The 21,023-nt window shown below is 28.3% G+C and overlaps 1 protein-coding gene across 1 annotated transcript; it reads left to right on the top strand.

Moving 5' to 3' along the window:
- The first annotated feature begins 18,546 nt into the window (after positions 1 to 18,546).
- LOC131661607 (1-aminocyclopropane-1-carboxylate oxidase) lies at positions 18,547 to 20,364 on the top strand. The gene is made up of 4 exons (XM_058931201.1): positions 18,547 to 18,743; positions 18,845 to 19,071; positions 19,434 to 19,767; positions 19,871 to 20,364. Exons 1-4 carry the CDS (start codon positions 18,639 to 18,641, stop codon positions 20,126 to 20,128), a joined length of 924 nt encoding a protein of 307 aa, XP_058787184.1. The 5' UTR covers positions 18,547 to 18,638; the 3' UTR covers positions 20,129 to 20,364.
- The last annotated feature ends 659 nt before the right edge of the window (positions 20,365 to 21,023 follow it).

Genomic DNA, 21,023 nt, shown 5'->3' with positions numbered 1-21,023 from the left:
TCTATTTTTGTGAAAGACGAGTTTCATCTTATTTATAAATACTAGATTGTCGACCCGTGCTCCGCACGGGGAGCACGGATATATTAGAAACAAAACTATATTTTTTATAATTACATTTTTTTATAATAGTTGATATTTAACTTTTATTTATATATAAAATTGTCTTGTAGGATATTTAAAGTATTTTGCAATTATATTATTAAATTTTTAATGTGAAACAATAATACAAAAAGTATTTATAATATTATTTTGTAGGTTATTAGAAGATTTATTATGGTTTCATTTATATATTAAAATAAGTAAGTTTTTTTTTTACAAAATATGACTACCTGAACTATATTGAGTTTAACATTTAACTCATAATATAAATTAATTTTTTTACTTATTATTTAAATTTAAATATGAAATATAGAAGAGGGAGATTTTTTAGCTTATATTTTAGAAATGATAAATATATATTAAAATTATATTTATATTTTTAATTATTCTCTATTTTAAATTATTTATATAAAAGTTATTTTTTAATTATGGAAGTAATTTCAAAAATCAAGTAATTGTAATAAAGTTTAGACAATAATTGGTAATAAATTGAAAGAAAGAAAAACTTTATGAGTGTTAAAGCCAGATATATTTAGTGAATATGATTTTTCTTTAATGAGTTGTTTTAAATATCAATACATAATTGCAAATAAAAGGAAATGAATGAAAATTTATAAGTGTATAATTGAAAATAAAGTAAAATTCATGCTAATATTTATTATTTATTAATAAAAAATCATGGCTAATATCTTTTATTTATTAATAAAATATTTGACTGTTATTACATAGATAAAAAAGACGTAAAACAAATCCAAAAAGAGTATCAATCATCAAATTGAAAAGAGAGTGAATCATTTTGTTTCTTTTATTTTCAAACATAATAATTTTGACTCTTTAGTGATGGATGCATTGTCACCTTCGAGATCAATTGTTTCTAAAGATTCCAAACTCATAGCTTTCGCTCTCCAAGTGAGTTGCTAGTTGGAGTCTGGCAAGTATTAGCAACAACCACTTCATCTTTGAAATTTGAATCACCACCTTCAATAACTTCCTAAATTACATTTTAAAAGGTAATTATTAGCGATAAATACTAATAAAAGTTTTCATATATTTTTATTAATTTTAAATACATAATATAAAAGTAATAAACCCAAAAAAAAAATACATAATATAGATAAAAAGAATTACCTTTAATTAGGTATATTTGAGATATGATGAAGAGGAATTGGAAGGTTAATATTCTGCATTGTTATCGGGAGGTAAATCAGTGTGCTAGTCGAGACGTACTTTTAATGCTTCTTTAACAGTTTTTGAGAATTGTCTTCCGCACGTTAGGAGAGTCGTATGAGGCTGATCTTAGGGGACATGCTACCCCGAGGCATATTGTTGTATAATGTTTTTTTATCGGGTTTAGGCCCTCACTCTTACCAAAGAAATACTTTATCCCAATTGATCATGAATTTGTGCGATCAGGTGTAATCCATATAACAACAAAATAATGACAAAGCATAAATTTAATCATGTAAAATAAAATACAAAATATGATATACTGATGATATGTTTACAATACTAACCATTGGTAGTAATTTTGACATCTTGCCACTCAAAATCTCAAATATTAGAGTTATCGTAGAAGAAATATAAACAAACAACAAAACAACACTATTCATTGATTTTAAAAAATTTCGTGTGTGATGAGAGGCCCGTGTGTGATGAGATGATCAAAGAGAGATAATAAAAGAGGTATTTATAATGAATAATAAAAATATTAATATTAATATGAATTAATATCTATATGAAAGTTACAAAATATTAAGTAATATAAATATAAATTATATTATATGAATGTTAACGTAAATATGAGTACTATGTATCAGTTTTTTTTATTGAAATAAATGTATCAGTTTTGTTAACGTAGGATTCTAATAGAGAGGTGAATTAATTAAATGGTGATTATATTTCAATTATGCATTGATATTCAAAACGGTCTATTAAAACAACATTATATTCACTAAATATATGTAGCTTTAATACTCATAATTTAATTAATTACAACAACTTAATTTTTTTAATTTAAATAAAATATTATTAATCACTTATAATAATATTTTGAATTTTTTTAACAAATTAATAAAATGTAAATAATAATAATAATAATAATAATTGAAGTAATAATTCTAAAAGTGTGTATCTTAAAAATATAACCCAATGTTTAAATCAATATATTATAAAATTATATATAACTTAAATATATATGTATTCTAAATATTCTAAAAGTTATATAAGTTGACTGAGAATAAATTAATATTAAAACAAATTAAAGTCATTTGTTCCTTTGATTGCCAACATTCCAAGGAAACTGAATATAGAATTGTATAGAATATTTATTATTATTATTGTTATTTTAAATATTCATATCTGAATACTATATTATTTTTATTATTACTAATTTATAAAATAAATAAAATATAGTTTATAATATCAATGATAATAGGAGTTATATATATTAAGATTAACATATATTCAAAATAAGTATTTAAAATTTTAGAATTAATTATATTAGTTATAGTTATAATTATTATGTTTATTATTATTATTATTATTATTATTATTATTATTATTATTATTATTATTACTATTTTAATTATTATTATTTTGGTAAATGAGGTTTAATTAATTGGTATAATTTTGTAAGGATGACACATAAGCATGAGGCTATATGAGATGACAAAATATAAATATGTGTGTAATAAGATGACCAAACAGAGATAATGAAATACATATTTATAAAGAATAAAAAAATATTAATATAAATATGAATTAATATATATGTATATATATTTGGAAGTTACAAAATATTAACTAATATAAATATGAATTATTATAATTATATAAATATGATTGATGAATGATACTCCACCTTTTTTTTTGAAATAATACTCCACCGTTTTAACAAAATATATTTAGTAATAAAGAAAATTAATTTGGAGTTAGTGTGGAAAAGTTGAAAAAGAGTAACTATAAAACTGATCAGACGTAGATTTCTAATATGAGGGAATCAATTAATGATGGTTGAATTTTGTTTTAATAAAATTCATAATTGTAACATTTGTTATAATCTACCGTTTTTGTTTTATTTAGATTATACTTCACCGTTTAAAAAAAATATATGCTCAATATTATAAATAAAATTAATAACAATTATTTGATTTTTTTTTTGAATAATATGTAACGATTGGTTGTCATTATATTTATTATAATTAATTCAAAAATTATAATATTAATTAATTAATTAACGAAAAAGTAAATGGAATAAGTAAGATTTTTAATATTTGGATACAATATAAAATTTTTACTAATATTAGAATTAGTTCTTTTTATAAAAGTAATTAATTAATGATTGAAAAAATGAATGAAATAAGTAAGGTTTAGATATAAAAAAATTGATTTTTAATACTCAATTTTTTTAATTTCATTTGTATACCAATGATTAACTAAATTACTTACAACCATTTTATTTTATAATTTAAATAAAATATTATTAATCATTTATAAAAATAGTTTGAATTTTTTTCAAATTAATAAAATATGAACTTATATTAAATTTATTTTTATTTTAAATCTAAAATAAATTAAATAATAAGGACTTTTAATTTTTTGTTACAAATTGCATACAAATTACATACAATCATTTTATTTTTTAATTTAATTAAAATATTATTAATCATTTATAACAATAGTTTGAATTTTTTTAACAAAATTAATAAAATATAAACTTATAAAAAATTATTTTTATTTTTAAATCTAAAATATATTAAATAATAAGCATTAGGATTAAGTTTGTGTCTAGAGTTGTCATGATGACATTCTTAGATTTATATTAAGGAGATTATTATTATTTTTATTATTATTATTATTATTATTATTATTATTATTATTATTATTATCTCTTACTATTATTAGTTAAACATTATGTTATTATACATTATTTATAAAATTATTATTATTATTATTATTAGTTATATTCAATATAATATCAAATAATAAAAGTTAGAATTAGGGGATTGTATAAATTATATTACTTATATAAATTATATATATATATATATATATATATATATATATATATATTACTTATTATTTATATTACTATTATTGGTTTTATTATTATTATTATATTTATTTTTAATGTAGGGTTAAATTGGTAAAATTAAAATTAGAATATAAGGTCAAATTAGTAAAATCAAAATTAGGGTTTATGCTTAGAGTTGTTATCAGGTTGACATGTGGCTAGGGTTGCCATCATGACAACCTTGCATTTATATATATTAAGATAAGAAATGATAAATGTTCAGGGTTGGCTAGATGGCCCAATAATTACGGTCTAGAGAGTTATACGATCCATCAGATCACAAGCGAAATATGTAAGATATTCTAGTAAAAAATAGATGATCTTGATCCACAACCAATCAAACGAATCTCTACATCCCATGCCAAGAGATCTGCGTGCGACTATAACCACTCAACTATATAAGAGAAAAACATGTTATTTCTTAAGTACATTTTGAATTCAAATTTCATTCGGTCATCTCACTCTCATACTAACTCGAGTGTTGAAGTGCTAACCTTGCAGGTCAGCCCCTCTTCCACCATTGCATTAGCTCAAATCTACTGTTGTAATCCTCCTACATCGACCACCGATCAATTCTGGTTCTCGCGCAAAACAATGACACCGTCTGTGAGAATCAACCTTTGATTTCCACGTTTGAACATTCATCTATCGATTCACTAAATCAAAGTTTCTTCAACATAGAGATTTGAATTTAATGAATATGAACCATAGATCTCTGGCTCTTAATCCGCTCCGATAGTAGATCAACACCACTTCTCAGAATTCCATCCATGTCTTCCAACAATGACAGGTTCTAGAGCTACTCGCTCCACTGCACCACGCAAGGCAGCTGTGTAACACCCCATTTCTACCCGACAATTATTCAAGAATTAGAGTTTCAAAATTTCTCGACAAACAAATGAGGCGTCACATATTCATTTTGCAATAAATCACTTAATCGCATTTAGCGGATACATAACACTTTCTTTGATCAATTAAACAAATACTCAGCATATAATACTATTCAAAACAGAATAACTTCTTTCATTAGAACATGGCGGAATCATAGTTTTCAATCTTTGAATCAATAACATCTTATTCAGCTAAGATAAAACAATAAACAACAACATCATAAACATCATAAATCATCCCCCCGAGTGCTACGTATCAGAGCGACAACCGACTCGATTAACGGTAACTAAATCTTCATACTCGAACACCTGCACGTTACCAATATAAAGGCAACGGCGAACAAGAGAAAAGGGTGAGATATCAAATCATATAAGTGAGCGCATTATAAATTGTATATTAGGATTCAGACATATATGATTATCACATCACAAGTATTAATATTGCCATACACTTCATACTTTCACCAACTCACAAATCTCACATACTTTTCATCGCACCACAAGTCACAACACTTCATATTCACATCAATTACGTATATATCTCATCCATTTACTTTGCAAGTCAAGTCACGATACATAACAAGTATAAGTCACAATTCTAGTCCCAAAACGTCACAACATATAAGTCACACATCTAGTCACAGAACATCACATATAAGTCACACTAGACATATTCAGTTAATCGCATTCACAAGTATTGATATCATCATACTATTCATAAAATCATCAATTCACGTCTTCATATACTTCCATCATTTAACAAGTCACAAAATACAACCACGATATAGTCACAAAACGTCACAACTATGAATCATATAAGACACATGGGACATGACTTATGTATATGCATGTAGTACCAATCGGAGCTTCAGCCCCCGTCACCAATTGCCGAATTCAGAGGAAAAAGGCATAAGCCTTCGTCACTAATTTGCCAATCCAGGCCGTCACAGAGTATGCATATGAAATTTGACTCGACAAACAAGACATACATAACATACTCATCACAATCACACATCGTCACGAGGCATATGCCTATATCACTGATAATTACCAATTACTAGAGGTAATTCAACGTCACAAATAATCTTCCATCTTCACATAGTAACAAAATCATCTCAACATCATCATGTTCAGGTATATCACAACAAATAGACACATTAAGTTAATTCAAATTAGTCTCATCATTCTCTATAAATTAGTCTTTTAATTAACTCACTATCCACTATCAACCAACCAAAATTATTCACCTAATATTCTCTAATTAATCAGATATATCCTGCGTCAATACCAGTTATCTAATTTTCGGTTAAATCCTTAATATTCACGACTTTACGAATTTTTTATTTATACTCCCAAGTCACTAAAAACATAGCTCAACCGGTTAATTCAGATACTATTCTATTCTTTACCGGTTATTCGATTCATTCGGTTAAATTCACTAATTATTACTATACAATAGTTTCACTGCTATCCATTAGTTCACAGGACTATAACTGATATAATTATTACTATGTCCTTAATCATCTCAGCTACCAAATCCTAATGTTCCCAGGTAAACCATTTTCTTGAGATATATGAACCCCTACTGTTTTTCAGTTTACTTCCTTTCATAATTGTAGTTCCATTTCCATTATATATGTCATTGTATATATGCCTTAAGTAACAATATGAGATATGGAAACAGAACCGGCGCCTATGTGAAACATAAACAACATAAAGTAACAACAAGCAAACATGGCACAATAGGGTACATGTATTAGACAGAAAAGAAAACAAAAGAAACAGCAAAGCACACAATGAAACGGCAATGAAACAAAAAAACTAAAACATGGTTTCAGTGGGTGTGCCGCTCGGCAAACCACTCCCCCACACAAATGCCGCCCGTCATGGGCTGGCTGCTGGTCATCGCATATCTAGGCGGTGCCGGCCGTCAATGCCCAAGGTGCCGTCCATCATGGCCCTAAGCTTAAGCTGAGACGGCCACCCCCTACAACATGGAGGCCCACACCTCAAGGTATAAATGAAAATGGGGAGGCTGGCATCTCATGGGAATTAGTGGCAATACATGAACAATGGTTAGCTTGAGACAGATACATGGACGTGCGTCTTCAATAATGCTACACCCAGGGTATGCGCTTCATAGCACTATACACAGACATGATCATTTCAGTTCCATTCTTTTGGTTTTCATACGATAAATTACAACACAAAAATCATTTTGTTTGGACATTAATTTAGGAACAGCAGCATAGATTCAATCGATTTTCCAGCGACGATTAACACAAGCAAGAGCAACAACGTAAATCCCTAATCCCCAACATACAAGGTTTCATAAGCCCCATTATAGGAAGAGAACCCCACCCTTACCTTATTCAGTTTGAAGCAACTTGATGGGTCTCTGATTGTACTTTCGATTTGGCACCATGGATGGAAATTTCTAAGCTTTGTTCCTCTTCTCCAAGACTTGCCTCCTTCTCTTCAAATCTTGTTTTCTCCAAAATGATACACTACTCTTCTCATTATCTAAAACCCTAATTTTATCATTCCAATTGGGCTTAGTTAACACTTCCTCTTTATTATTCTTCACAAACCAATTTAGGCCTAATAAGATAAATAACCCAAAATAACCAATACATCACTTTTAATAATATTCCGTCGATATGATAATCCATTGGCCGATATAACCACTTATTCACTAAAATATACTTCTCAACCGATAATTTCCGAAAATAAAATAAGAATATTTAATTAAATAAATAATTAAATAATCGGGGCGCTACAAGCTGCACACGCTCGAACTGCAACAGGCCCACCATATTGTTCTCCTCAAAACAGTGGCGATCAAGTCGTCGTGAATGCTTCGTCCACACCACATCAATTTCCTAATCAACCTCATCCATTCGTAGGTTAAGTTATACAATTTCATCAAGGAAAACCATTGCTTAGACCTCACACATCGCCGATAGTACCTAGACCATAGGCGTTACTTGATTTCCAACTGTTGTAGGCCAACCTCGGCGCGTGTTTACCGTGAAAATTGGTAAACAAGCGCTAGTCCTCCAAAAATATTTAAACTCCTTGGTTACTCACATGATCGACTAGATTAATTCCAGGACATGTGCTTTATGTTTGATGTATTTCGTTCGCAATGAAAAGCATTTTGACACAAACTATGTTCATAGTTCGTTTGATTCACATGAACCTCAGAAGTAACGTAATGACTTGTACAAAGCGTAAAATAAAGTAAGGCAATTGTAAATTAAATTTCAATGATGTAAATGACATGAACTTTAAAGATTCTGGAAAAAGTTAAAATTGCATAAAACTGTAAATGGACGTACATTCTCACAAAGACTCGTTTCTCGCATACAAATACTTTGAGTGAATTTATTGAGATTTTGTACAAAATGAACACCCTGAATTTATATATTAAGATCCCTATATATACTAATTTGTTATAACTACCTCTAACTGTCATTCGACTAGAGTACGCCACGTTTCACTATGCATGCTTCTCTTCTTGCCCTAAAGCTTTACGTGTCTCTAAATACAACGAATCAGGACAAATAACTGTTGTTCTTTCGTTCCAATCTTAACTTCTCTGTTGAAGTACTTTCTTCCGTCGAACTAAAGTAATTAACTTAGAAAATATTTCTAAGTTCATGACTAGCATCTTCCTTTATAAACGCATCTCCGACAAGTGTTCGGGAAAAAACATCAATCTTGTCGAAGTCTTACTACTTTTTCCATAAGTCTTCAACAACCATATGGTGTCGAAATTACCAGATAACAATGTGCAAGGAACTAAGAAACTACTAAATAACATTTACAACATGCTTTGACACCAGAACTCACAAGCAGTGGAAGACAAGTTACTTCACCTCAAAGAAAGCATGCACAACGCAAATTTAAAGGGTAACACATTCAGGGCCGGCCCAAAGCAGGAGCAACCAGCTCTATTGCACAGGGCCCCCAAACATATTGGGCCCATTTTTACAATATAAATACAAACCTTAAAAAATCTAAACTAATTATAAGTTATTATACATGGCCCCACATGGTTTTTTGCAAGACAGTTTTGGCACGCGTGAGATACTTTTTATAGTCTGTTTTTCCTTGAGACCATTTCAAATATTCGATGTGGAACTTTCCTTTTTTTTTTTCTCTACTTTGTTTTCATTAGTATTATAAAGAAGATAAAATTACACTGGTTTGCTGAAATATAATATCACTTCTGATGAAGCTTTTAACATTTAGTTTTTTAATCAATTAATTTTCAAAATTGATTATAATGACATGATATCCTCTAATTATTATTTCAAATATCTCATTCATTGCTACATATCTTAAATAAATATCATTCATTCATAGTTTTTGTTTTGTTTTTTAAAATTCTTTATTATTTTGTGATAGATTAAAACTCTGAGATGCATCACAGTTTAATTTTCTAATACTTATTTCTTTCTACTTCTTTCTAGTTTCTCATTATTTACACAAACCTTTCTTTACTTTAATTTCTTATATTATTCGTTGTTTGATTTAATCTTCAAACTGTTTTACTTTTAAGTATTTGTGTGATGTTCAATCTCCTTTGCAAGAGTATAGAGTCCTAAATTTGGGGAAATCTCAAATTTCGGAAGGTTCAATTTTATATAAGTATTAATAAAAATAAAAAATATTATAATAAAATTTTAATAAATTAAAAAAATCTATAACAAAAAATATAAAAAATGTGATTGAGCAAAAACCATTAGTTAATGTATTTTCAATTAATATATAATTATATTTTTATGTGTTTTTTATAATTATAATTATATTTTTTTAAAAAAATTGGGTCCATATTTAAAATTAGAACAGGGCCACCAGTTTGATTGGGCCGGCCCTGAACACATTGCAAGAAGCCATTCCTCGAAAGAGTTATACTATCATCCACGAACCAACCACATATCGTTGGGATGTGGTTCCTAGATTTGAAGTCATTGGAGAAGCTAGAAATACCAGACTCCTCCCCCGAAGAACAAGTGGAAAAGCCTTCGGTTATAAATTGCCTTAAACATGCTTTTTCTAGTCGTATCCTTGACAACTGAATACCAAAATTACTAGAGAAACATGTTTTTCTAGCTTAGTGAGGGGTTAGACCCTTGGCTAAAAACGTTTTTTCTTGTAGTGTCCTTTTTACTGACTCATTTTAAAATTACAGTGCTGCTATATTAGAAAAAAATTAGAGAAACCGTCTTAATTTTCATATTTTATAAAATTGTGTTTGTTACATGAATAAAAATGTTATAAATACCTTATATTTGTTGAATAATGTTTTTTTAATTTAATAATCTTTTGAAAAATGTGTCCAGTCTTTAAAAAGATGTGTCACTCTTATTAGTTTTATTCTTAAAAAAAATCATTTTATTTTAAATTTGAAATAAATCTATATAGATGCACTTTCAAGTTAGTCTCAAAATCCCTTAACTTAATATAATGTTTTGTTTTATCTTTTAATTATAAAAATTACAAGTTAGTCCCTTAATTTTACTTTAGTTATTCATTGTGGTCCCTTCCGTCAATTTTTGACAAAAAATTGTTAAATTTTAGTGATGTGGATGTATAACAAGATTCAAAGTTCAAATGCGACTAAGTATTTGTATTATAAAGTAGGATTTTCACTCCAATAAATGCCATAAAGATGGTCACAATAAGATTATATTAAGTAGAAATTCTATCATACTTTATAGTACAAATGTTGAGTCATATCTAGACCTTAAGCCTTGGTGTACATCCATAACACTAGAACTTAACTTTTGTTTGCTAGAAATTAAACGAATGAGACCAAATTGAATAACAGAAGTGTAGTTAAGAGATTAACTTATAATATTTTTTTAGTTAAGGGTCTAAAGTGAAGTATTAAATTAATTTAAAGGACTAAAATATATATTAAGCCATATTTTTATTATAAGTTTTTAAAGGGAGTTGTTGGACAATGGAAAAATAAAATAATTGATTTTTCAAATTGATTTTTCAAAGTAAGAATTAAGCTCTCTATCAAAACTACTCATAATTCTTATTTAACTAATAATTAAGCTCTCTATCAAATACCATTATTATTAAAATGATCTAAAACAAAATTAAGAAGAGGAGAATCATACATTTATTTGTTGAATTAATAATGGTTTCTTGAATGTTATAAATAACTTGTGTTTGTTGGATAACACGTTTTCATTTTGTTAATAATCTTTAAAAAAATGTGTTCATAATCTATCTTCAAAAGTCTTAAAAAAGAGGTTGTAGAGATATTAATGATAGCTTTACTTTTTTTTAAGTTAGAAATATGCATGTATAAGTTGACAATTTTGTGCTTCAATTATATCGGTTTTGGAAATTATACACTACATCTCAATTTAATCGTTATGATATTGTTATGCCAGTGATCATGTTTTTCCAAATTTCTTATAGTTTGTTTAATGAGATAGTATTGTTGGACAGAGTAAAAATAGAAAGATTTTTCTTTTTTTAACCTATTTTTTAAAGTTAAACCCATTCTTTTTATTTTGAAATAATATATTTAAATACTCTTAATTAGTTAGCAATTTTTCTTTCCGAAAATTTATTTGATAAACGTATTGTAACTAAACACAATTCTTTAAAATAGACTGACAAATCACAAAATGTCATTTTTATATTTTAGCTTATTCATATTTTAGAATAAAATCTTCTCTAACATTTTATTTTTTTAACTTAATTATACCACTATCACACATGCTTTGATGTTATGTCTTAATTTTCTTTAATATTTCTAAATTCAATATATCTATATAATATATAACAATAAATCAGTTAATAATTGAGTATAAAAAGACACAAAATAAAATTTAATTTGAGCCCGTGCAAAGCATGGGTCATATGCTAGTTAACTTAATTCATGTGTAACTTTTGATTGAGTTATTTCATTTAATAGCTTAATATAAATATTAGATGTTACCAATCTAATCATTGACCTCTTCAAATGAGGTCCTTAATTAGTTAGATATTAAAGTTAAAAATGAAGATTTATCTCTATATATGTATAGAGAGGAAGATATAAGAATTTTATCAAACAACACGACCTCTTTAGTCCTTGCTAATTATAGATCATCGTTAGGAAATGTGCCATTTCAAAGTTTGTCAGAGAGTCAAAAAATTTGAGGGTATTACCTTTCTCTCCTGAGGGGATAAAAAATGCAATTTGAGATTGTTATTGTTTCAAATGCTCGAGTTTAGTTGGGTAAATTTTGAAATTTTGAATTCAGGATGATTTTTTGAAGTTTTTTTTTCTTCAAAACTAGTAATAAACCCGTGCATACGCACATGTTCTATTTTGTTACACGCATTTGGATACATTATTTATTTTAAATAAAATGTTAAAAAAGAAAAAAAAAGATAAATAATTGATTATTTCGTATATAAGAATATTTATATCAATAATAGATTTTTTTTCCGTATACCATTTTGGATAAAAAATATTTGATCATAAATACCATTTCTTGTATATAAAAATATTTAGATCAATAATAATTTTTTTCCCGTATACAGATTTCATTTTTGTTTAGGTATCATTTACAAAAATATTTGGATCAATAGTAATTTCGTATATAAAAATATTTAGATAAATAATAGATTTTTTCCCGTATATCATTTTTGAATAAAAATATTTGGATCATAAATATCATTTTTCATAAATGATAGATTTGTTTTCCGTATACAAATATTATTTTTCTTTAGGTATCATTTACAAAAATATTTGGATAAATATAAATTTTCCTATATAAAAATATTTAAATCAATAATAGATTTTTTTCTATATACCATTTTTGGATAAAAAATTTGATAATAAATATCATTTCTCGTATATAAAAATATTTAGATTAATAGTAGATTTTTTTCCGTATACAGATTTCATTTTTGTTTAGGTATCATTTACAAAAATATTTGGATCAATAGTAATTTCGTATATAAAAATATTTAGATCAATAATAGATTTTTTCCCGTATACCATTTTTGAATAAAAAATATTTGGATCATAAATACCATTTTTCATAAATAATAGATTTATTTTCCGTATACAAATATTATTTTTCTTTAGGTATCATTTACAAAAATATTTGGATCAATAATAAATTTTCGTATATAAAAATATTTAGATCAATAATAGATTTTTTTCCTATATACTATTTTTGGATAAAAAATATTTGATCATAAATACCATTTCTCGTATATAAAAATATTTAGATCAATAATAGATTTTTTTCCCCGTATACAAACTTCATTTTTGTTTATGTATCATTTACAAAAATATTTGGATCAATAGTAAATTTCATATATAAAAATATTTAGATCAATAGTAGATTTTTTTCCGTATACCATTTTTGAATAAAAAATATTTAGATCATAAATACCATTTTTCGTAAATAGTATGTTTTTTCCGTATACAAATATTACTTTTGTTTAGGTATCATTTACAAAAATATTTATATCAATATTAAATTTTCGTATATAAAAATATTTAGATCAATATAGATTTTTTTCACGTATACCATTTTTTGATCAAAAATATTTGATCATAAATACCCTTTCCGTATACCATTTTTGAATAAAAAATATTTGGATCATAAATAGCATTGTTCGTATATAAAAATATATAAATAAATAATAGATTTTTTTTGTGGAAGAAAAAAGTGAGAAAGTGATGAAAGAGAAAAAAAAAATAGAGAATAGAGAGATATTAGGTAAATTTAATAAAATATGAGGGTTGTATTATTTTAATAATAAAATTAAAAACTTTATTGTGCAATGACCAAATAAAGGCAATTTTAATGTGGTGACAAAAAATTAAATAGAGGTATTTTAGACTTTTCCACGACCATTACTTTTCTTATATTATAGATTCATTAGTTTGACCTTTTGAATTTTAAAGTGAATGCAACATTGTTTAAATAGTTTGGATTACTAATTTTTGACATTACTAAAATACTATCTTTTGTTAAAAATTTTGCTAAAGAAAAATGAATCTATATATAAATCGTGAATTGAATTACTTTTCTTAAAATTTAGGTAAAGATAAATGAATTCAGACACCCTCTTAATTGTCTTAGAGTTTAGAAAGTAAAAATTTCAAGGATAATTCAGCCTCTTAATCGAGTTTGTCCAAGACTGATGAAGAACTCGAATGTAAGAAAAAATGTCTGGATAATGAAGAGGATGAATGATTTGAATGAATGATTTTTCAAATTCAGAATAATGTATTTATAGGCCATGCATGTCTTTCACAAGTTTGTAACTCTTGATGAAACAACATATTTTCAGTATAAGTTTGCAATGGTTCTCCTATAGTTATCTTATGCACCATTTCATGAAGTGTTGTATATTTCAAATTCGAAATTCAAACTTTCAACAACAACAAAAATATCAGGAGCAATACTGCTGCCGCATGCCAGCCGAAGGAGCCGCCTCAGCGTCGTGCCCAAGTGCTCAAGTGTCGCCTACAAGCCGTCACTAGCGCCTCTATGCCCACGCCTTCAGACATGGTCCCATAGTCGGAGCCGGCGTTACCGGTGAGAGGTTGTTTGGATGAGACAAGTCACATAATGCTTAAGACCATCACATTTTTCTATGTGACACTTTATCCTCTTTAGCTCATTTCTTGAGTTTAATGTTTCAAAGTCTTTATAAATGCTTTTAAAGTAAGCACCACTTTCTATGTGGGACTATTTGCAGTGCATTTATTATCATTAACTCAATTGTCCATTTAGGTGTTTGAACTTATCAAGCATTTTCTCAATGTAATGTGTTTGACTAAGTTTATAATCCCCACTATTTTGCTTTACTTTGATCCCTAAAATTGTGTCAACAAGTCCAAGATCTTTCATCTTAAAATTGGAAGCTAGAAGCCTCTTTGTCTATAAAATTCCATTCAAATCATTGCTAATTATTAACATATCATCAACATATAGACAAAGGAATATCACAATATTTTTGCACACCTTTATGTATAAACATTTGTCACAAGAATTTGGAAAAATCTATTTGAAAGTATGACAAAGCAAAAAAATTTATGCCATTGTTTTAGTGTTTGTTTTAAGCCATATAAAGATTTGACAAGCTTACACACCTTTTGTTCATTTCCAAGAAGCATGCAGCCTTGTGGTTGTTCCATGTAGATTTCCTCATCGAGATCTTCATTTAAGAATGTTGTTTTAACATCCATTTGATGAACTATAAGGTCATTCAAAAAGGCTAAGGAAAACAATAATCCAATTGTGGTTATCCTTGCCACTGGTGCATATGTGTCGAAGTAATCTATACCTACCTTTTGTCTAAATCATTTTGCTATTAATCTGGCCTTATAAGTGAAGGTGCAAGAAACACAAGAAAGGGGGTTTGAATTGGGTTGCACCAAGTATAATCTTTTCGCAACTCAAAACATACGGTTAACAAGTGAACAAAAATATACGGACACAATTATTTTTATTCTGGTTCATTGTTAACGAAGTTACTCCAGTCCACCCGCCAAGGTGATTTTTCCTTTTCAATATGGACTTAATCAACTATAACCAAACTAATTACAAAAAACCATACTGACCACATCCAATGCCTTCTTGAGACTTCTGACTAGCACTTAGTCTTCTCAAGAAAGCAACCACAATAAAGCGGCCAGATGAGGGTAGTTTCTCCATTAAAGCGGCGTCATCTAGCTGTCATTTTTAGCTTTAACATGTACTCATTCCGATTTATCACTTGCTTCTTTTCTGAAGTTATTATAGAATTCTCGATTACCTAGCAATATCAAAGTGTTCGCTTGGAGGTTGCTGCTTAATAGATTGCAAACACGTGATCAATTAGCAAAGGAAGGAATCTTAAGTGGTTGACATGACCTTGTTTGACCTATGTGTTTAGGATCCGGAGAAAATCTTATTCATTTTTTTGTGTGTGTCTGATTACTGTTGCAGTACTTAAAGGGGTATCTTATTTTGCTCAAAACTAAAGTTACTAAGAAGTTTCAACTCCTTTTTTTTACTTGTAGCTTTGTGGTCCCTTTGATTGATTAGGAACAATACACTTTTTAAAGGAGTTCTTAAAAGAGTGGCGGAGGTGCAAACTTTGGAGTGGTTTGGGACGAACGTTTTGAGATGTTATAGGTTTAATTGAACAAAGAACCGCTAGCTTGTTTTTTTAAAGTTATTTCCTTGATCCGCTAGCTTTTTTTTTTTTAAAGTTATTTCCTTGTAATCATTTTTTTTAAAAGTTATTTCCTTGTAATCATCTTCTTATCTAGTTTTCTCTCTTTTTATTGGTGCTAATTTATAAACAACTTTTTTGTCTATAAAAAAAATTTAGACTTTTTACAAATTTTCAAAATATATTTTTCGAATACAAAATTTTACACTCACATTATATATTCATAATCTCTCACCTCTGTCTGAAATGTCAATATATTCTATCCTAAATTTAGTGTTCAAATAACTCAATTAATATATATTATTAAATTTAAGTTTGTTATGAGATCTAAATAATTATCTTATGATATCTAAAGAATGTGTCGTTTTCTATTTTTGGTTCGAACTAGGGCCAGAGGAGGCAAAAGAAAGTAATTACGAAACACTGGTACATGCATTTGCATGTTCACTGTTCCTTTCAGGTGCAACGCAACATGGGACCAACTATAACTATTCATCTTATCACCAAAAACATATTCCGTCATCTCTTACAACATCCATCTACAAAGGGAAAAAAAATAAACATACTGTCATTTTATTTAATTTAATTTAATTTTTATACTACATTTGTTATAATCGTAATCGACCATAATTAGAAATATAATAAGATTAGTTAGTCATTGAATATATCAGAAAATATTGAACAAGGCTGCTTTCATTTTATATTTGCCATTATTTTGAGCACATGCAATATAGTATTATAGTTGCATCTAATTTTTATCTTATACTCTTTAAATTATATATGAAGTTATATTCCATTCCTATGGCTTCGACAATTACGTAATATACATTGCATCTTGCTTCTTTTTCGTAATTCCCTATTGGCTAGTTCTCCACAGCCACATTATAATTGTCTTGTCTTCATGCAATGCAATGAGAGTGGCTTCACCTTCACCACAAAAAATATTTTAATTTTTATTCTAAAGAAAATATATCTTAATGTAACACATCCTTTTATTCCTATGACATGTTTATATCAAAACTACCACGAATATTTTTTAAAAAGTGGATTGAGAATATAACATTATTTTCGAATATATTTATTTTCAGGAATATAGTTTATGCATTGCTTTTTGGTTAATTTTATATTCTCATGTATGAGGTTATCTAAATAAATATTTTTATATGAGAGAATATTTTATTCCTGTGAAAATAGAAAACAACTATCAATAACTCTTGTTTTCCCATAAAATCATGCACTACAAAATTTGAGTAGGTGACCAAGTTGAAGATTAAGATTGAGAATTCAACCAGAAGATGAATTAAGTCAGATTAAGAGTCGTATGCTAATGAAATAAGATGTTGATCACATGCATGACTAAACTTTAAAGGGATGGAATGCAAGGAAACTTTTAGGATAGTCCTAGAACTCATGCTTGTGATTAGCAAAGTCCATATACAAAAGAAAAAAATGAATTTGTTAATTGAGTTGAATGGAAACCAAATTGCATAAATAGGATATCCAACAAATCAACTCAGAGTTTTGTTTAATTTGTAACACTCCTGTATTGTGTAAGTGCCTAATATTATTGAAGGAGAACATGCATGCATATCATTATTAACCATTCCACTCTTAACCTATTTTTTTGGATACCTATGGTCTTTCCAATCTAAGAAATATTGGTTGATTGTGCTATGACAAAAAAACACGTTATATGTGTAACCTTGTACTCGTTTCTAATGTGGGGATGCTATAAGATTTGGAAAAAAGAAAAGTCATTTTGAAATAAAATAAAAAAAAAAACACTATACCATATGGAGTACCTCAAGAAGGAATCCAATACACTTCGAGTTAGTTTTTTTTTTTTAACAGAAGAGAACAAAAACAAAATTGTATATTTATACAGAGTTGGATGAATGTGTAAAGAATTATTTTTGTTTGGAAAATGCGATTTCGCCGCTCCTTCTTAGACATCATTTTCAAATATAAGGTTAGAAAAAAGAAAAAAGAAATATAGAACAAATGGACTTTGTGGCAGCCTTTGTGGTTGAATTGGGTCAAAGTATTCAAGAGGGAAAAAAATATAGCCATCAAATGGGTCCAACTCATGCCAAGTGTGTAAGACTATTCAACAAGGGAACCCAAAATAACCACAAGCTATGATGTGGACTAATGATAAAGCTTAGAAGATTAAGCTGAACAAATCAGATTATTAAAAAATATATTTAATAAGATTTAAAATAAGAATTGGTTGAGTATTTGGTCTTTGATGTAAAGGTCTATAAATACCACCTTGTATAGAACTCTAATATGCATCCTAAAGCAAGCAACCTACAATAAACTTGGAGAGAAAAGCATACAAAGGAAGTTGAAGTTAAGAGTTTGAGTGAGATATGGAGAATTTCCCAATTATCAACCTAGAGAACATCAATGGTGAGAAGAGAAAAGCTACTATGGAGAAAATCAAAGATGCTTGTGAAAACTGGGGATTCTTTGAGGTACTTTATAGAAGTTCAATATATAGAACTTTTTGTTTTCTTTTCATATAGATTTATACATTGGCATCTAAATCTCTATTTATGTTTGTTTTTTTATGTAGCTGGTGAATCATGGCATACCTCATGACTTGATGGACACTGTGGAGAGGTTGACAAAAGAACACTACAGGAAATGCATGGAACAGAGATTCAAGGAACTAGTGGCTGAGAAAGGGCTTGAAGCTGTTCAAACTGAGGTTAAAGACATGGATTGGGAGAGTACCTTCCACTTGCGTCACTTACCTGAATCAAACATTTCAGAGATCCCTGATCTTAGTGATGAATACAGGTTACTTACACATATCAAATATTTACATTGCCATATAGAATTTGTAAAACAAAAGGTCACATATTTATTGTTAGCTTTAAACACTGTTCCATACCAAATGATGATTTCAATACCAACATTAAGTTAGCACCAAATGAAATTGAACCAAGATATTTTAAACAAGATCTCAGATTTGAGTCTCATGAATGGAAAAAATATGGTTGGAAAATGACAACCCATTAAAGGTGACCAACTAGATGTTATTGGCGACACTGTCGCATGAATGACATGTTAACAAATTTATAAGTATTTCACAACTAAACTTGCAGCTATATATATTCTAGTTTTCACAAGATTCTAAATTACTAGAGACAATTATGCAGGAAATCAATGAAGGAATTTGCTTTGAGGCTAGAGAAACTAGCAGAGGAGCTACTAGACTTGTTATGTGAAAATCTCGGATTAGAAAAGGGATACCTCAAAAAGGCCTTCTATGGATCAAAGGGACCAACTTTTGGCACCAAGATTGCAAACTACCCTCCATGCCCAAAACCAGACCTAGTGAAGGGTCTCCGCGCACACACCGATGCCGGAGGAATCATCCTCCTTTTCCAAGACGACAAAGTCAGTGGCCTCCAGCTCCTCAAAGACGGCGTCTGGGTGGACGTTCCTCCCATGCATCATTCCATTGTCATCAACCTCGGTGACCAACTCGAGGTAAGCACAACCAATTTTTTTCTTATAAATTCATACTGACATTTTCACAAACATGTAAAATGCAACACATAATTCATCACAAAAACATCATTCTTATCAACAGGTGATAACCAATGGTAAGTACAAAAGCATAGAGCACCGCGTGATAGCACAAAGCGATGGAACAAGAATGTCCATAGCCTCATTCTACAACCCTGGCAGTGATGCTGTAATCTACCCAGCACCAACATTGATTGAAGAAAACAATGAAATTTACCCAAAATTTGTGTTTGAGGATTACATGAAACTCTATGCTGGGTTAAAATTTCAGGCCAAAGAACCAAGATTTGAAGCTTTTAAGGGACCAATTGCAACAGTTTAATTATTGTTTAACTATAAATAAATATTAAATATATATATATGTAAACATGTTTGTTCAAGGGGAAGCAAGCAAAGTAAAAAAAGGTTAAAGTGAAGTGTATTAGTTTCTCAAATTAGTATATAGTTTTGTTTATTTATATATAGTGAGTGATGTGATGCGATGTTATTTATTCCTTGTAACGTGGAGAAAATATTATGAAATGTTTTTAATAATAATATTGTTGGATTGGAGTGGAGTGGAGAAAATAAATATTTATTGGTTAATGTCTTAATCTGTATCCATTCATTTTTGTCATTGTTTGGGTGTTAGATGAATGATGAAAGACAAGTTGGGGTTTGGAGCAATAATGATCATAAGTATAAGTGGACAATCTTTGAGAGAATGTAGGGCTGAACTTATCAACAACATAACCAACAAATGGAAAAAATAATAATGCAGGGACCACTTTTAACTAGTTGCTTTTTTGTTTTTTCTTTTGAGCAAACCTACCTTGCTAAGGAAAAAAAGTCATCGTTGATACAAAGAGGAGTAGTATCCAACCAATTACAATTATTGATTTTGAATAAAGTTAAGGTAAATTATAGTTTAGACAAGAAAGTATGAACACTTTTTTGTTTTGTTTATATTCAAAATATGATGGAGTATATTGAAAAAAGAAAGGAAAAACAGAATATAAAAAAGCTTGGCACTAAAAAAACTAGACTAGATAGAACCAACATTTTCTTTTCTTATAAAGTTTCTTCTAAAGTTATTCAAAAGATTTATCTTTTTTTTTCCTTTAATTATGTTCTTTATTTTGTCTTGTTACTTTCCTTAATATAAGGAAAACATTTCTTCGGGATAAATTTGCATTTCACCCTAGTAGGGGTGGATATGGGATAAATTAGTATCGGGT

Source organism: Vicia villosa, linkage group LG3 (genome assembly GCF_029867415.1).
Source record: "Vicia villosa cultivar HV-30 ecotype Madison, WI linkage group LG3, Vvil1.0, whole genome shotgun sequence".
Taxonomy (NCBI): Eukaryota; Viridiplantae; Streptophyta; class Magnoliopsida; order Fabales; family Fabaceae; genus Vicia; species Vicia villosa.
This window is presented reverse-complemented; position numbering and strand designations above follow the sequence as displayed.